The sequence below is a fragment of the Homarus americanus genome, unplaced genomic scaffold, assembly GCF_018991925.1.
Source record: "Homarus americanus isolate GMGI-L3 unplaced genomic scaffold, GMGI_Hamer_2.0 scaffold37032, whole genome shotgun sequence".
NCBI classification, from domain to species: Eukaryota; Metazoa; Arthropoda; class Malacostraca; order Decapoda; family Nephropidae; genus Homarus; species Homarus americanus.
In genome coordinates, this window is record NW_024731852.1 from 7,995,826 (window position 1) to 8,016,129 (window position 20,304).

Here is a 20,304-nt window from a genome sequence, read left to right on the forward strand (position 1 = left end):
CACTGAACTCGGTCAGGTGATTGCCGGGCGTACGATATTCCCCACTCTAAACTTATTTCTTTATTTTTTCTTTTGTAATATCTATACATTTAAGAGTAAAATATAAATATAGAAACAAACTAAAGGAACGCGAAACATGAGGATTATGCACATACTGGATATTTAACACGAAGGGAAATGGGTCGCTGTACGAGAATGACAGTCCCTGAACAGATCTAGGGAGCCTCAGTGCCTCACACGTTAGTTGTGTATTAGCAGGTGAAGCGTTGGTGGGTACCAACTCCCATGTGTGCCTCATTGTAAATAACACTAGCACTATGGCAAGCGCCGTAGATGCAGTGGTGGATGAGGTGGAGGCGTTGGGTGGTGTTGTAGATGAATACTTCTCCTTTATCTACGAAGAACCCACGGACGACGCCTTCAGTGATGTGGAGGAGAGCGTGGTTGACTCTGCCGTCGGCCACGGCTCTTTCATGGAAGACACCGTCGTTACCACCAGCCCAGATGACCCTATATACCAGAATGTCTTGCATAAAGAGGATCGAACTGTAGAAGCTGACGTAAATCTATATCAGACAGATAATAAAGGCGATAGTGGTGCTGTGAAGGTAAATGCACTCGTCGATGTTTTTGGGTCTGAGAATCTCCCGGGAAATGCCCCCGAAGGTTGCAATAATCAAGCCTCTAAACATGTGACCAGCAAAGACACATTGGACAAGGAAGCTGCAGCAGTACACAGCCATGATTCTAAGAGGTTTAAGAAAGACAGTGGGATTACGGACGCGAATGAAAGCGAGACAACATATTCCGACATTCTGGAGAGTTGTGGTACTGTTCCTACTCCCAACACTCCTCCTATGTCTGTCACCATCACCTCCCCATCCATAACCCAACCAGTGGTCACAATGGATTTCCAATCGAACACTCAATTGAACCCAAAAGCAAACCCACAGTCAAGCCCTAGGTGCGGGTACGTTGCGGAACCTCTACACGGGAGGTCGGTGATCAGCTTGTCATCCAACCTTCCCATCAAAACCAAACCGGAAGTTGACGACCTCTCGAAACCACGTCCTGAACTTAGCACCGTTACTCCCGTCCTGGTGGACAACGCTCACTCCATATACGTGAACGGCGATGCCCAGGAACGGAGCACGAGAGCTACCTCGGTGTACCTGAACGCCGAAGACGACCCAAGTAGTTACATGATACCTCCCCACGACAACCCCGCAGTTACCATAAAGATCACCCCAGAGTCTGAGAGTTCCATAGACGACGGGTTTACGAAGAAAAGTGAAGATATTTTAGTGAATAATGTGAATGAATTGGGGCCAGATGATTTCGGGAAGTTTCTTGAGGAAATGCAGAAGCCTTTCACGAGTGCTGACTTCGGAAAGTATGATCATAATGGTGCTAGAGTTAATTTATTTGGGGATATGCAAACGCCTTTTGCGACTGGTGACTTTGGCGAAGTGGAGGGTGAGGGAGGTGGTAGGGGGAGGTACGATAGTTTTGATGTGTTTGGTGATGGTGCTGTGCTCGATATAGGCGCGATAGAGTGTGATATTTTGGACGAACTGTTTGAAGGCATTATCAAGAACGAGGCGAAATCTGCCTCGAAATTGTCAACACCAGTGGATATTTTGTTACCCGGCAGTAGAGAGAAGGTTGAAGGTCAGGATGCGGCGGATGGCAGGGCTGTTAGTGCATCTGAGCCTCCAGAAGATGACATGGAATACGGCAGGGGAGGTGAGACAGCCTCGACAAAGGATGAGCAACTGCCCATCACCTCAGAGGCCGAGCTCGCTTTAGAGTTCATGGTGCCCGTCAGCACACCTCGACCACATTCGCCATCGTCTAATATTTCTGATCAAGTGTATAAAGAATCACCGCAGGACCTTGCGAGCGAGGACTCAATAGTTAATGACCAGAGTCCAGAGGAGGCTGGGGCGAAGCTGTCCGGGGGGAGGGGGGAGGGACCTGTTGCGCCCGGGCTGGCTATTGAAAGTGATGACGTGAGTCTGGCCGGTAATTCAGATCATGTGAACACAGTGGGGGAACGTGGCGACTCTTGTTCTTACATGTGTGTGTCGGAGGGCGATACAGGTGAGCAGCGTCACGCCCTTCCTGATGACCCACCTCCCACCCTGGCCGACGTAGGTATCACTCTGGACTTGATTGATGATAGTGTGGCCATCCCCACCGAATCAGCGGCGCCCTCTGGCCACCTTGCCCCGCCAAGCTTCCTTACAGCGTGTAGCGAGAGTGAGGACTGCGCCTGGCACGAGATAGGAGCGGTAGGTGGCCCAGGCGTTTGGCGTCATGACCAGGCAGACTCTGCTGCCGCCCCTACCCAGGACACTGACATCCGAGATTTCGACGCCGATTGTGAATCCGAAGAGGATACCAGAACGGGACTCGCGGCGGCCGTGTCAAGAGTCGTACGGCGGAGTATGAGACGCATGCGACGTCTCAGGCTGTCTGGACGTCGGTCACCCCGTCGTAGCCAGGATGGGAGTGAGGAAGTGGGCGGTGACGCGGGTGTAAGCGAAGAGACAGAGGTGCGCCGTGCTTTGCCGGCTGCCCCGCCCATAGGTCTCTCAACCGTGCGCTCCCCTGCCGCTGCTTCCATCATCGTCACCTCCCTCATGGCCGCCCTTGCTCCTCCACCCCTCCAAGCCCCCAGAGAGATGCTCGATCCCCCGCCAGTCGACGATACACGCAGGTGAGACCATGATGCGCGTTTTAGTAACTTGGGGAAATGGTGTAAATCAGTAATAAAGAAGCACCCTGTAGTGGTCAAGTTGAATATTATAGATTATAAGGCCAGCGCACCTCCACTGGGCTTGGTGAGGGCGATGTACCCCTGCTGTAGGATGGCCGTCATGGCACAATCCTGCAAGGCCAAATGTTTTGTTCCTAGGATGATACCGCTTTCACTTCCTGTGTTGAGTGGGCCAAGCAGTGTCCTTGTGCACAAGGATATGTTTTTCACTGTTCATAAGTCTAAGTGGTATTAGGCACACCTATATTGTCAGGGATGTGGTAAGGTTTACGATATGACTAGGCTAGGATCTTCGAGGTTTAATTGTAAGTTGGCCTTTTTTTTCGAGGCTTTAGCCGGGCCGTGTGCGTGCTTGTACAATATATTCAATACGGTATCCTTCAGCAGTGATAGAAACTTTACCCTGCAACAGATGGGTGGGGTCTGTGATGTAAGGGGTGGGGCCCATATCACCCCACCTGAAATATTAACTATAGTGCCAACAGTATTAGCTCTGCTGCTAACTCTATTCTTCATATAGTGTATTATGGTATATCAAAAGAGGCATGTACAAGGGAGTAATTAAAAAAATATCACATAAGATTCAACCTTCTGACACTAAAGTAGCCAGCCCCTTTCCATTGTGTATCATCTCTTAGTGCACGTCCACTGGGGTCCCGACAAAACCCCGTTGGGTTAGGTTAGGTTATGAAATTAGGCTAGGTTAGGTTTGTTCAAGGTGATTTTGTTCTACACACGTCCATCGATCTGGCATGACGAACGGAACTAAATATTTACGTTCCTGGGGTTCCTCATGCTGATGGCTGCATGGATGGACATTCACTTGGAGAGGTGATACACACAATGGGCAGAAGGTGGCTACTTTTTTGTCATGATCGTTGCACCAAGATCACAAGTGTGACACTGTCACATTAGTGATCTTAGTGCAACGATCAAGGGTATGGTGTGTGCGCGAATAGCAAGAAATAAAGTTACCCCCAAATTTCTATCTTGGGATAAAGAGCCACATCATGTAGCTCAGGTGTATTTAAGGTCTAACAAAACAATGTAAATTTAATGGCTTTATATGGTGACTCAAACAATACGCCGTTTTGCTGGGCGGCATAAATACCGGCACCCATATGGGGGTAATCATTTTCTCCATATGCTGTTTGAGTTGTTTTTATTTTTATATTTGTTGGTGCTCGTTGGACTTATTTCGTCGTGAAGTTTCATTGCGTTAAGGATAATTATTCTCGTAGCGATCCCTTGGAGTCACTACCTTCATTCTACGTCGTATAAAACTGATGTTTAAAATATCAAAGTAACCTCAGTTTCTTTGTAACATTTCGGAAATTTTGAAAACAACCTAACAGCCTATTAAATAATGATTTGTATGAATTTAGAAAGGAGATTATATATATACTGTATATATATATATATATATATATATATATATATATATATATATATATATATGTATATATATATATGTGAGGGAGTTAGCTTTCGTCTTGAATAAAGACGAAAGCTAAGGTGTTCCGTTGTTTCCCTTTTCCCGTGTGATTTTATCAAGATTTATCTTATCCACGTTTTCATTGTGGATCTACATGATATATATATATATATATATATATATATATATATATATATATATATATATATATGGTAACTGGAGAAGGAAATATTTAAATGTTGGCTTACTCTGATAATGTGGCCACTTTAGTATGTAATATATAAATTTGCGTGGAACTTTTATGAAGAGCCCAGTTAGAATAGGCCTGCAAAGTAAAGTTAAATTACAATAATGCATGAAAAAAAATTTATCTATAGATCCAGAAGAAAACGAGTTATTGTATAGAAAACAGGTGAGTAGGAACTTTTGCCCATCGTGGTCCACTTGTATTACCTATAATAATATGGACGTAGAATTGGAGACAAGAATTGTTGTAGTCACAGAGCAGCCCCAGCACTCGACGGCCAGTTAACACCCAGTATCCTCTGTAAGATGAAATATTGGTAGGTAATGAATGATACGCTCCATTTTGATACACGCTTCCGAAATGTGAAGTTTGTTCGTAACATCAGAAAGAAGATTATTAGTTGTGAAAATAAATTGTTAAAAATAATTTGTTGGTGCAGTATATGATCTAGACGGAGATTTGTGGGAGACATGACCCAGCTCTCCCTTGTAATGAACAAGGGTGTGCCAGCTAACGTGGCAGGGGCATTTCTTTCCTTCTCATCCAGAAAAAATTATGTGTAAATCGATCGCTGAGATGGTTGGAGAGCTATATTAAGAAGTAGACCTCGAACCATGTGGTGGGCGGTGGCCAGGCTCTCGGGGGGGAAAGAACCAGCAAATTAAAACTGACGGGATCGTCAAAGATGAGAGGTAGTGAATTTAGGGCATCGATTCTGAGTGACAGCCAAAAAGAGAGCCAATGCTGTTAGGTTACCCGAAAGAAATACTGTATATACTGTAGTTGATCCGTCGGGTTAGTATTAAATAATTTTTTTGCTTGATTTTACAAGAAAATGCATCTTTCATAGTCTTTTCTCCACAGACACACACACACACACACACACACACACACACACACGTACGTGCGCGAGATACAATGTATACTAAGTTGAAAATGTGGGATATGTGACTATTGGATAACTTATTTTCTCACTTGTAATCAAGTGCATGGTTGGTGGTAGCACGGTGTTGCTATGCACAGGTCAACTGTTAAATACAGTAGACGTTTGACAGCGTTACGCCCACGTTAATTTTTCATGAGCTGCTGTAGTGATTCAGTAGACTATCTGAGCTTCCCCCGTTTAATATATACACAATACGTGATTTGCGGATGATTTGCTTACTGGTCTTTGACATTAAGATTAATAGTTTAAGTTTAGGAGGTACTGTGGCTGGTATTCAGTATTCAGGTATCACGGTGCAGTTGTTCAGTAATAGAGGGATAGTTAGTCTTTGATTATCGTCAATGAATTAGATCAATTACTCTATTAATTTTTATTTGAAATTATATTTTATAGAAGGATGATTATGGATGAGGCACTAGGAAATTAATGTCCTTAGAGGAATTTAGTTGATTGCGTCTTCTGTAGATGCTGTAGAGTGTAGAACGACTTCTCATAAAAAAAATATGTTGACATGTAAGTGAATATCACACCACTGAAGTTTTCTATTACGGTATTGTACTCTATTTTCATAGTACTGAATCTGTAAGCAGCTTCCAGTCGTTATTATGTAACATTTGTAGAAATTATATTTTGTGTTTTAAGTGTACACACTGTCAAAAGGGTACCTATGCACATGAGTCAGGATTTCCTAAATGATCAATACACATGTGCCGCAACGTAACCACCAACATGAACCCATGCTACAGTGTTCGCAAGAGTAATAGATATTCTTCTGAAATTGCATATAATAACAAAACTTACTATGGGTAAAACAGGAAATGTCGCTTGCAAGCGATATATGACATTTTACAATATTTGTCGTTTCATTCGTCTGTGGTGTCAGATTGTTTCGCGCAAACTGTGCACAGCTACTTTTTTTATTGTGTTCATGTTAGGTAGGCCTATATTTTCGAAATTGTGCGTATGTTGTGTGCACGTGTGTTCATGTTAGGGTGTGTCCGCACCAGCGCAACGATGTCGGTAACGTGTTGGTAGCAGTAGTGTTGAGAACATTGTGGGCAACAGTAATGTGTCCCGCCGTTGTTGGTAACACTGGAAGGCAACATGTTGGTAGCGGTGATGTGTACTACATGTGGTAGGTGTGAAACTAGTTAACCAACACACAACTACCACTGTGCCTTATTTGTTTATAAATCTGTCAGTCACTTGATTGACAATAATTATTTCCAGTTCAAGAATAATCAGAGATACAAGACACCCAGAGCTACTACGACCACCCCATGCGTTCCTCTCAGTCCCAGACTTCCATAAAGTATCATGTGTGAAGATGCGAAACAACTTAACCCCACCCATCCGAGCAAAGGCTACGTCCCCTCCTTTTAAAAAAAAATATCTATTGTCAAAATATTAATATTTTTGTAATACCTACTTTATGTTCTTACCTTTATTGTACCACTAAAACCATTATATTTTATATTGTCATGTATATAGATAGCAATTAATATTGCAAAAATTATATAATTGCCCCCAAGACATGATACTGACAGTTTGTCCTCTTGTTTCGCCTTAATACAACCTATGTTGTATTGCTTCCCTCCCTTATCATATTAATGTTCATTACCTCCCCTGTAGAATATGTATATACTTATAATATACCGGGTAAATGTAAAAAAAATAAAAACATCGAAGTGATAACCGTGGTAACATTCTGATATGTTCTTCCTAATACTATGTTACGTGTTCTATTCCAGATGATACTAAATGTAACATAACACTTCCTTGATATAAATATACAGTATATATCAGGTGCCACTAAGATAGCTCAGGCTCTCAATTGGCTCAGCCATGTCAATATTTTTATTAGTATCCACTCTGTATTCTTCTGGCTAAATAAATTGTTTCAATATCAATACCAGATACATACACACACATTGTAGTAGATTGTGCCGTACTCCACTTGACATTAATCCGAGGGCTAAGTGTTTTTTTTTCTTCACTTATTTCTATTACTATTGGTTTCTTTTACCCAGATTTTTGCCAACATTTATTACCAGCAATGTTGCATTCGTGTGACTAACTTTGTTGTCAACATTGTTGAACAGCTGTTGTCCAAAGATGATGTCGATAATGTTTCCTGCAGAGTTGCGTTGGTGTGGACACACCCTTAGGTAGGCCTATTTGTATTTGGAATTTGTGAATTTACAGCACCTCAGTTTCAGTATAAAACGTTGTATCAAGACAGATCATGGAGTATTTTGGTTCACGGTCAACGAGTTATGTCTGGTCACGTCATGCACAATCAGATCAGAGAACCTCCTCCTGACCATTTACTTCGTGAAGTTTGCATGTAGAATGTGATGAAAGCAAACTTTTAAAGAAAGGGATTATTAAATATGTTCTTGACACCCTTCTTACGTCAAAAAGGTAAAAAGTATGAGAGAAAAATAATTATTTATCCACGGGAACTTAAAAAGAAGGAAATTGTCAACCTTCGCAGTAAGAGTAAGAGTGTGATGAGTGAAATAGAGCATTGTTAACTAAGCCTTGGTCCTCATCAGAACAATAGGGTTGCAACAACCCAGGCTGTGGTCTCTGACTCGACCTTTTCTCTTTATTCACCTCTTATCGAGTATTTTAATTTGGAAAGGTACTTGAGGACCAGGCACTTTTATTGTCTTATCCATTAGCTGTTTCCCATAATCACACAACGCCAGCGCATTGACAAAGGAAAACTTGAATGTCATGTAATTTTTCCCCGTGTTGTTAACCTTGAGGAACCGACCAATAGCAAGCAACGATTACCCCGCCAAAAGTTCTCACGCCTCCAGAACCTGAGATTTTGTTACCATAAGACTATACGTTGTGCTGTTTTTGTTTCAATTTTGAAAGCATAACATAAGTTAGAATAAATATTTGTATTTTTATCTGTAAATTAGTTTTTAATAATCTTCTTAGTTGATCAAAAGGCGTTATAACGTGCATAAAGAGTATGTTTCCGGAGAATCGGATAACGGCTTCATGGCCTGGCCTTGAAACAAGAGGTCGACAACGGCCAGTAGCCACGTAACGTCTTGGTTATTTTAGCTGCCTTTGTCATTGTTGGCACATTAATAACGTTTTGGGGAGTACGTTAAACAGCAGTAATAGCTACTGACTTAACATTGTGTGCGAGAGAAAATTACCTTGACTTACATTAGTCAGGTCGCATAAGGGAAAGGTTTATCAATTAGTGACGGGGAGATCTGATGTATATATATATATATATATATATATATATATATATATATATATATATATATATATATATATATATATATATATATATATATATATATATATATATATACACAAGTAAATCACTGTAGGTGTGTGTGATCCAGGTATATGCTGATAACCACAAGGAAAAAGAAAACGCGAAGAGGACCACCCGTTCTTACACTGGAAACAAAGAGTGAAATAATATAAGAAACACTGAGGGACAGACGAAGCCTTGGTATGAAGTTTTGTACAGTACTGTAGTCGCCGTCACCAGCACTGGCGATGAATAGAGGGGAGACCCTTTTGGGTAGAGGAATATTGTTACCTTTTACTGGTAGTAAATGGGTTCAGCCTTTACTGATATGTCATTGGCGATGCGGAAAGTTGGGTCTTTAGTTTTTTACACTGGCGGTATAAAGAGGTCAGCCCATAGTACCTGATGCTGGCGATGGTTGTAGGTCAACCCCATACCCCATACCCGATTGGCTACCGTCAATTAACACACTTCAACCATCTAGTTCGTGATATTGTCCATATTTTAAGGTCAAGTTCCATGTGTGTGGGGGTGTGTGTGGAAAGGATAGTGTATGGATGGATTGGTATGTACCGGTAAGGGGTATGGTATGAATGTCACGATGGATACGGTGGAGTGGATAGGGAGGTATGGGGTGGATAAGGAGGTATGGAGTGGATATGAAGGTATGGAGTGGATAAGGAGGTATGGGGTGGATAAGGAAGTATGGAGTGGATAAGGAAGTATGGAGTGGATAAGGAGGTTGGGGTGGATAAGGGGATATGGGATGGATAGGTGAAGCATCGAGTTTATATTATTTTTAGACATTTTAATTTTCACATCCCTGTTTGCATAGAAACTCATCATTATTATTATTATTATTATTATTATTATTATTATTGTTGTTGTTGTTGTTGTTGTTGTTGTTGTTGTTGTTAACGGACACCATTAAGTTGCTACAGTCATTGTAGTTCACGGCGTGATCCTCCAAACTGTGGCACTGCAGTAAGTGTCCCGAGTACAGTACAGTATTATACAGTTTATACTGATTTAAAGTATTCCAAGCTTCTTTTGATCAATATACTTGGTCAAAACTACGTTCATACCAGACTGGTCGTGCAGTACTGATCGATGTAAATAATGAGAACTTGAATAAAAAAAAACTTACTCCTTCGAAAGAAACATTGCAGGCAAGTCAGTCAGGAAATGCGGCGGGCATTGAACTGACAAAGGCAGCCAACAATAACGTTGGAACCTTTGAGTGTGCGGGTGGTGACCGACATAGCAGCAGCAGCAGGACACAGTTAGCGGGCGACTCTCCCCGCGGCCAACACAAGTTAAGTATATTGTGCCCCTCCGCCACCAACCACTAAGCTGGTTGGCGTCTTACGGTACTGTTGCTGGGTGGCTTACCGCATTAACCATCACCATTATTCCTTTTTATTAACGATGATATTATTTTTTCCTGGGTGTTATGATTGTTATTAGCTGTACCACCAAATATAAAGGACCATACTGGAAATAAACACCTGGTAGCATTGTCGGCTATCCTTGGTCAAGTTGCCTTACTGTTTATCATTGTCGTTTACCTGCACTGTCTCGGCACACAGGAAATTGTATACTCCCACGGCCTACGTGCACCGTATACCCACAGTACATTGTCTACATTTATGTTGAACTGTATGACTGCATAGTTTATAAACATGCTTATCCAATTGTAAAACTGTATGACAACGTTACTGAATAAATATTATTATTAAATATTACGAACACTACGGCTGCTTACTGTATGTATTTTGTTGTGTTCTGGACGAATCCGTCAAGCCTGTTTCTTCCTGTCTTCATTCGTTTTTCTGATGTTAATGGTCGGGCTAGTTGTGCTAGTAACATTGCCGGTGCTCTCCCAGTACTACTTTTGGCGGGAACAATAACACTACAGTTCTGTTATTATTGTCACTTTATTATCAATATTATTATCATTATTTTCTGTTTTATTATTATTGTTAAATTTTCATCGTTCTTTTCCGCATTATTGTTATTAGTATTTTTTTTTCATAATACGTATACAGTAAACACGCCACAAGACATCCAGTATTAAAACCCTCGCCCTCACCCATGGCTCAGGTAAAACAGTAGTATTATACGATTTCAATACATTACGTAACTTTGTGAATAGAGAAACGGCTTGAGCCTCAGGATAATAAGCTGGTTATATCGATTGGCCTATATATCTCCATTGTTGAGTGTTTTAATATTGTATTCAATATTGATTATAAATTCCTGCGTGAGGTGCAGGTATTGACCATGACCTTCCTGGGAGTGGTATGGAAGAAACGGGTGGGGGTGGATGGGTAGTGGTAGAGGGTGGAGGAAAGAGATTGGGGTTGGAGGGAAGGGGTGGATGGATGGAAGTGGTAGAAGATGGATGGAAGGGATGGTAGCTGGAGGAAAGGGGTTGGGGTAGTGCAGGGGAAGTTTGGGAAGGGGGGGGGGTGGTTGAGATATGGCGAACGGGGAAGTAGGGGAGATTGTAGATGAAGGGAGAATAGAAGGAAGACGAAGTGAAAAATGGAGGACAGGAGGGGTGTTATAGATGAGGGGGATGCAAGGGGTAAGGATAAATCAGAAATCGAAGAGATAGAGATGAGAATGGCAGAGAGGGAGGGAGAAAGGAAGACTTAGGAACATTCATAAGGGAGGAAGGTCTACAAAGGGAAGGAAGGAGTTAATAAAGGAAGAGAGTAACGTACAGACAGAGCTATAAGATATAAACAGAAAGACACAGACATACACAGATAAACATAAAGACACAGACACACACAGATAGACACAGACGCAGATAACCAAAGACAGACAATAGACTATAAATAAACAATAAGACCTAGTATACTGTATACCTCGGCTCCAGCAACACTCCCTCTCCACGACAAGTAATCAAAGGACTACAACACTTGTATTTGGTGTGGTCAGCTGCGTCGGACACCTGTGGCAGTGAACACCTGCTTGGGGTAATTAGAGCTATCTGGTATACACGCGTGTCTATATTTGTCAGGTCTTGGTATATACTCACGTGTAGGTGTGTCTGGGATATACAGGTTATCTACGGGTTGTTGATAATCTTTACAATGGTGGTGTGGGCTGGATGCTGTTATAGTGTCAACAGGATTCGAGGACGTGGATCTCAGGTGGTAACGGTGAGAAGGATGATATAGAAGATTCATCCCAAACTTACAGATGAGGTCGTGGTGATGATCAGAGAGAGTTTAGAGGGCCAGTATACTGAGCGCCTCTTACAGTAAGTGGTGTGTGAGAGTGAAAGAATAGTCTTGCACGCCCTCTTCTGTACTCTGTCTAGGAGTCCTCGTTGTGTAGTATTTAAGGAAGAAGACCAGACAGGGGAAGCAAAGGTGAGCTTAGGAAGTATGAATATTGTGTAAACATTCAAGAGCTCAAACGCGGGACCTCCGAGTGACTTAAGACGACGAAGGAGGTGGAGACGATAGTTGGAAGATTTTACGGTTGTACTAACGTGTGCTATCCAGTTGAGTTTGTTATCTACAGTGACGCCGAGGAGCTTGATTGAATCCACAACCTGGAATGTGACGGAGGGAGGTGGGACAGGGTCGGAGGAGAGGTTAATGTGCATAACCATGGTCTTGGTATGTTTGATGGTGGTCCAATCTTGGAGGCTAACCAGTATACTCTGGAGGGCGCTGTAGTCGGGAGCAGAGTTGTTCACACTGATGCCAACGGTGGAGTCGTCGATATACTTCCAGCGGGCAAGAGTATCTTTCAGGGAGAGAAAACATAAGTGGATAAATGGATAGAGTGGATGATTGATGTAGAAGGAAACATAGATAGATAGACAGCAGACATAGAAGGTACACAAAGAGAGAAGTAGGGAGGAAGGACACTCACCTGCTGTTCACCGCCTCCCACACACAGACATACACACACACACACATACACACAGTATAGACGACGCTGGTCGCCTACCCCTCACAACGGAAATTCCTGCGTCGAGCCTACAGGGGCGATTTGGTCCTGTTGGTGAGGACTCCGAGCTGTGTTGTTGACTTCTATTGACCTCCCTTATGTGTACTTAGGCAGAATAGATGGGTTGATGGCTATAGAGATGTGATCAGTGGGCCTCAACACCTACTGGGTCTCTTGTTTACCACCAAGTACACAACCTCCTGATTACCTGGCTTGCATCTGTTTTTCTTCTGTGATTTTGTTTGCAAGCATTTGTGTGTGTGTGTGTTGGAGGCGTGAAAGAAGAAATGTGCTGTAAGGTATTGAAATTAGGTAGGGTGAGTTGAGGGGCTGGTAGCTAGGGGGTACCTCAATAAGAGGGTGATTGAGGGGGGTACCTCGGTAAGGGGGAAGGAGGAGGGTACCTCAGTAAGAGGATGAAAGGGGTACCTCAGTAAAGGGAAGGGGGAAGGAGGGGGGTACCTCATTTAGGGGGAAGGGAGGTACCCCAGTAAGGGGGTTGCTGGAGGTATCTCATTATTGAGTCAATATGACCTCCAGCCGTGGTATTAGAATTGTCCCTCTGTACGTCTGTTTCTTACCTCTTTCTGTCTCCCACCCTGTCTGTTTACCTGTCCTCGTCTATCAACCTTCCCGTCAATTTGCGTGTTTACCAATCTTAGTCAAATTTGTCTAATTTCCTTCTATCCATCACTCTGTCTGTATGTCTATTCACTTGGATGTGTCTGGTGCAAGGGTAACTTTGCTAATAAACGCCTCTAACTTCCTAACCTAAATAAGCCAAACGTAACCTAAGCCAAAACAAACCAAAGCTAATCCAAGCCAAGCCAAGTCAAGCCAAGCCTAACCTAACCTAACCTAAATACGACCATTCGTACACATCCTTTCAGAAAATTCGAAGAGAAAAAAAATATATTGAATTTTTCGCTGTATGGTAAGTATTCAGTGTGTACTCGTCAGTCACATGGTACAAACAGGATCCTTTTACATGATAGACACGTGCAAGGTCATACAATACATGCTCAAGTTTTTCCCCACCTCTTGATCTTTGTATTGAAGGTTACATCGTTAGACCGCCTAGTATAATGTCGTATACATATTTGTTTTTCTTATTGACAAAGATGAAAGTTCACAAGTTGTATTTACGTCGTTGAATAGATTTTATATTTAACATTGTAGGATCGGATTCCACTGTGGATGTGTGAACACCTTCAACTTCTCACTTAACCTGTGGTGTAAGACTCTACCTTTTACTGGGGTAGGTTCAGTATCTCGTGAGGGCAAGACACGGGGTTAAATATATGAAGTAAGTGTTGATATGCACGCGTTGGAGGTCTTGAGTACACATGGTTATGATCCAGTGTAACGCGTGTAAAACTGGTGAATTTAGTTAATTTTTCAGATGTCTTACCGAGATTGTGTTTTTAGTGACGTCAGTGAAGAAAGAGAAAAAAAAACCTTGACGGTTTTAATTATATTCTTGTGTGCAGTTATTACCTTCGTTGGTGGTGATAACTTAGACCTTATGGGGAGAATGGGGTTAGGGGGTCCACCGACTGTGAATGGGTACGTTTATTTTACAGTTCAGTTTAGAGAAATGGTGGTGGGCGAATGTCTTCATTACGCCTGTGGGTACCCTCTTATAAGTCGCTCTGGCCAAGTCAGGATGTGATCTAATAATCTATATTGTATACCTGTAAAGTTGTCTGCTGTTACGTAAAAATAAATAAAAATAAAACAATAAAATGTGAACGAATCGGGTGGGTTTTGAGGGTGGAGGAGGCGTCCAGTCTGATAAAAAGTTGATTATACAGTTAGTCTTGTCGCTAGTTAGTATTATTATTATACTTCTCGACTTACTCTACTGACCAAACTGTTACTTTTTCTTTTGTATTAATGAAGAGTGAATCATGGAAAGTCATCTGTTTGTCACGAAATAAGTCAAGGAAAATCGTCAGTTTCTCACGGAATAGTCAAGGAAAGTCATCTATTTACCACTGAATAGTCAAGGAAAATTATTAGTTTTCCACGGAATGGTCATGGAGAAGTAATTCCAGATGTGTGTAGGAACCCTGAATCAACGACTTTGAATTGTTGTAATGGTCAGTTAATGGCTCGTACAGAATGATGAATGGCTGTGTATTAAACTTAGGCTAGCAGTGCAGTCACGTTTGCTTATTTATCTGGAGTGGAAATTGGATATTCTCTCGATAGTTTGAGAGAAAATAATGTGCTTTAGTAGACACTGAAATTATTATTATTACTATTTATTGGTGTTGTTTTTATTAATGTTTGTTATTGTTATTATTACGGTGTTATTGCTGATTATTATTATTTTTACGATATTTGTATTACTATTATTGTTATTATTACTTGTACTACTTATTTAAAAGAATGAACGATAAATCACCTCTTGTTGTGAAGCTTTTAAGATGTGGTTGATTTCGACAAGAAGTTCATTTTTTCCCGCGCGACAAACATAAGTTACATCATAAACCGTGAAAGTTTGCCGCTTACCACCATGAATATAAATTACTTGATAAATACTCTCTTTAAAGTCTTTCAAAGGCATGGAACAGAACATGTACAGGCAATGTGAGTCGACATTTTACACAACTCAGAATTATCGGAGACGAAGAAGAGCCGAGAACCGCAGACATTTTATAGCCAGAGAATGAAGTTACGATATTAGACGTCTGGGATGGAGGCCAAAACTCGTCGCTTATTATTGATATTTCAAGCTAATTATCATAACCAACAAAATACTATACCGATCTCCTAACGTTAACCACTTTCTATTTAAGTAGAGCGTTTATGTGTGATTTAGATGGAGGTAAAGTTTTTGTTTTACCAAAGTGTATGTGATTAAAAAAAGATGGATGAGTTTGAAGAAAGTAAGTGTCGAGTATGAGTGGTGGTGATGGACGGGTGTGGTGGTGGCTGTGTGTGTTAGAGCATAAACCGCTAACCACTAGAAAGCAGCGCCGCCTTCCCTCTCATGGTCACTCACTCACCTATTGACTGCTGTTGGGTGTCGTACTACCACATGTATTTATATAGAAAACACGCGTTTTATTATGTTTTTCCAGGTATCATGAGAGAGAGAGTATTCTTGATTTTAACCAATCTCTCTCTCTCTCTCTCTCTCTCTCTCACACACACACACACACACACACACACACACACACACACACACACACACACACACACACACACACACACACACTATAACCATTTCGGTCATGTAATTTCAGTAACAAAAAACAAGATTACAGAATTAAATGTATCAAAATATACAATCACGCAACAAATACTGTTACAAAAATTATATATATATATATATATATATATATATATATATATATATATATATATATATATATATATATATATATATATATATATATATATATATATATATATATGCAAGTAAATCACTGTACTCACCCCTGAAGATGTGAATTACACGAAAGCGCTTGGGAACTTCGTGTTTTCTTCCTTGTGGTTATCAGCATATATATATATATATATATATATATATATATATATATATATATATATATATATATATATATATATATATATATATATATATTACTGCCTATCAGCGGCCAGGCAGTATAGCTTTAACTACCCAATTACTCTGAAGACGTCGTAAACACCTCCAACACCTGTTACAGACTTACATCAACTCATTATATACCTGTTCTTCGTTAACAACAACTCTATAGCTAACTACACTGTTCATATACTGTACTACCCAACAAGTTTATTTATTGTCACTTATTCATAAATCAGTAATATTTATAACACAAATACTTTCATAAATTTAACTTCAACTACCTAACTACGGTATTGAGGTCGTTATCACCCCCCAACACATTTTAACACTAATAACCTAATTAACTAACTTCTTTGCCCACGTCTACAGTAGTCCACCAACAAAACAGAATTCTGTCAAAAACAACACCTAACTACCCCGGCTACACTAACATGGTAAGGAGCGAGACCATCTGTCAGCTGGTAATATCCTCAGGCTGTCATCGCTTTCATTATCAAACAGCTGACAGACTCGATCTCTATATACAACATATTTTCCGAGAAACTGTCATCATCCACCCCATCTGTACCACACCATCTGATTATACCTGCCAGCAGTCATCATCCACACCATCTGCCATATCTCTAAGCTTCCTTGCTCCCAGTGCTTCCAACACTGGTGGTAGTTGTGTGGTAAGGTCACAACACTGGTGGTAGTTGTGTGGTAAGGTCACAACACTGGTGGTAGTTGTGTGGTAAGGTCACAACACTGGTGGTAGTTGTGTGGTAAGGTCACAGTAAGGTTATAACAACCACCTAGCGTTAATGGCACTTGAAAAATGGCATAAATTATTCTTTACAACCGGTAATCAGCCGTAACGATCGACCAATAGGCAATTACCTAGTTATCTCATATCGGTCGTTAAGACTTTACTCTAATCACCGAGAAAATGAGTGTAATATTTTTTCTTGAAGCAAATCTCTCTTTTGCAGCTTAATTAAAGATAATTTTTAAGTTTTATTATGGATAATATGTGATAAATTTTATTAATATTTTTGTTAATGTATCTGTATTACTTGTACGCACAGTATACACATTTGCCTGACTACCGAGGTTATATCAAGGATTGTTTATTATAGGCCGATGGCTCACTCACACGATATTGTGCAATAACACCAGTTTATTCAGTAAAGACAGCTTATATACAGTCAGTAGGTTATTGACATCCAAATTTATATATTTAGGGATAATTTATCAAAGCAACACATTAATTATTTGGCAGTAAATGATAATTATTTGCCTACTTAAGGGAATATACTCACCTCGGTCCTTCTGTACAAGCGGTGGTGGTAGCTACAGTTGTACATAATTTTTACACCATTTAGTATCAACAAAATTATCGTGACAGTTAACCAATACACTTCATTGTAGTTGTTTTGAAGAGGCTAATATTGTATTAGTGATATAATGAACTTCACGATATTTACAAGTTGATAACAGTTGCCAATGACGCCACTTTTTCACATATTATATTTTGCTCGCTAGTTTATTAATGACCAACGTTTTTAGAAAATAAATGCAATACAGTTTCAAAACTTGCAATGTATTCTTGCAAATTTAAAGCTGTAGGTTTTAACATTAGGCTCCTACAGTGGAAAAGGTTTGAATATCAGGCTACATATTCCAAGATGGAATAATAGTAGTTATAATAATATTTATTCAGTGAAATTTTCAAGTATGTCAATTACTCAGGTATACAGTTCAGCATGACTATAGGGTTCTATGTTTAGGCTACGGAATTTCCAGTGCTTTGAAATAGAGACAAATAGTGGGGTAAAAACACACACACACACACACACAAATATATATAAATTGAAACTTAACGAAACCTGACCTAACCTAAAAACTAACATACCAAATGCTGTTTACTCTAAAATTACCATAACTATTGCTGTTCACTCTAAAAACTACCATTAGCTAGGCCTAACGAGTTAACTGAATGGTCATGTTAATTAAATGCAAACGTAATTATATGGTGTAATAACATAATTGGCTGGTAATTGGGGTCTCTGGCATCCCATTGAATTGTATTTGTGTTTTGGTGGGTTACTTTCTACGTTGATTTTTACTTGTTTGTTTTTTGTTTATATGCTTATCTGGAAGAGTGTGTGTGTGTGTGTGTGTGTGTGTGTGTGTGTGTGTGTGTTTGTACTTTTTATATTTAGTTTGAATATTTTTTAAGACCTCGTGCCTGTGTTTGTTTAATTTGTTTTTATCTCGTTTTAATTGTTTTATTATTATTATTGCACAAAAATCAGAACAAATAACTAATGTGATGTTTATTTTTTTTTTTTCAATCTTTTTTTTTTCACTTCTCTCTTTTCGACTCAGCAGTATTGTGATGTAATATTGTGAGAGTATATGCAGGTATATCCAACACGTACCCTGGTCTGCTTACCTGTGCATGTTGAAAGAGAGAAAACAAGGAAAATAGAGAGAGAGAGGAAATAGCGAACAGGAGAGAAATCTGGGAAAGAAAAATTAAAAGCATGGTAAGATTAAGGATAAAGACATAAGAGAGAGAGAGAGAGAGAGAGAGAGAGAGAGAGAGAGAGAGAGAGAGAGAGAGCATCATATGGTGTGTCCGTACAGATCGCTTGTTATCCGTATCCAACCAACAACAAAAAGACACTGAGCAATGGACAGTTGGGCACGTCTCTATACACATCCGCAATGACTGAGGACGGCCGGGTATCCTGCCTTAACCCTGACGATGACCCCGAATGAGGTCACAGGTCACAGGGTGAGTGAGTCAGCCGCGTCGTTCCCACAACCGGATTCTGGGAGGTTCAAACTATTATTATTTTTTATCTTTAACTGAGGACAAATTATAGTGTTTTTAAAGCTTACGTGTTTTGTTTGATTCTGTTTGGTTCTAACATTGGATAACGGAACGTACTCTGAAAACTTTCTACGTGTTTTTATTTGAATTTATAGGATAACTGATCGTGTTTTGTTTTGGTTTTATAAAGGATAACGGAACCATTTATTAAAGGTCTCTTAAATTTTGTTTTGTTTTCAATTAAGATAACATAATTGACTGTATTCTTTAAAATTTCCTACGATTTTGCTATTAATTTGGTGTAGCTACCTAAACATTTTCCGTAAGATAGCAGAACGTATTTTAAAAGAGTTCATGCATGGTTTCTCCCGTAACTTAGGATAACAGGACTTTTTTTTTGTCGTCTCTACTGAGGATGAGAGAACGGTGTCTAGTTAAGGTTTCTACACTGTTATCACCTCCGGTATTGTGTTAAGTGAGTCGGTTAATATGAAATTGGATTCTTTGAGTTCATTGTGTTTTTTTTTTTTTGGTCACATATAAAGATTAACACCCCTAACTTATTTCACCGTAAGCTTAACCGATCTCAAGCTGAAATAAGCTGGTGGGGCTAATCTTCTCTTTATTCATGTGTGTTTTTTTCCTCATAACTTGGGACAAAAGAAGGTTGTGTAGTCATGGTAGATCTCTGCTATATCCCGACTCCGTTCTGTCTTGTGTACGATGACTTTACCCCCTGTGTACGATGACTTTACCCCCTGTGTACGATGACTTTACCCCCTGTGTATGATGACTTAACCCCTTGTGTATGATGACTTAACCCCTTGTGTATGATGACTTAACCCCTTGTGTACGATGACTTAACCCCTTGTGTACGATGACTTTACCCCCTGTGTACGATGACTTAACCCCTTGTGTACGATGACTTACCCCTGTGTACGTGCATGACTTAACCTCTTGTGTACGATGACTTTACCCCTGTGTACGATGACTTAACCCTTGTGTATGATGACTTAACCCCTTGTGTGTACGATGACTTAACCCCTTGTGTATGATGACTTAACCTCTTGTGTGTACGATGACTTACCCCTGTGTATGATGACTTAACCCCTTGTGTATGATGACTTAGTGATGACTTAACGTGTACGATGACCCCTGTGTACGATGACTTAACCTTGTGTACGATGACTGTGTACGATGACTTTACGATGACTTTACCCCCTGTGTACGATGACTTAACCCCT

The 20,304-nt window shown here is 40.4% G+C and overlaps 1 protein-coding gene across 1 annotated transcript in view; it reads left to right on the forward strand.

Moving 5' to 3' along the window:
* Positions 1-255: 255 nt before the first annotated feature.
* LOC121868015 overlaps positions 256-20,304 on the forward strand; it is a 119,942-nt gene continuing 99,893 nt past the window's right edge. Inside the window, exon 1 of the mRNA XM_042368253.1 lies at positions 256-2,722. Within this exon, the coding sequence (XP_042224187.1) occupies positions 318-2,722 (2,405 nt within the window). The 5' untranslated portion in view covers positions 256-317. The remainder of the gene's footprint in view (positions 2,723-20,304) is intronic.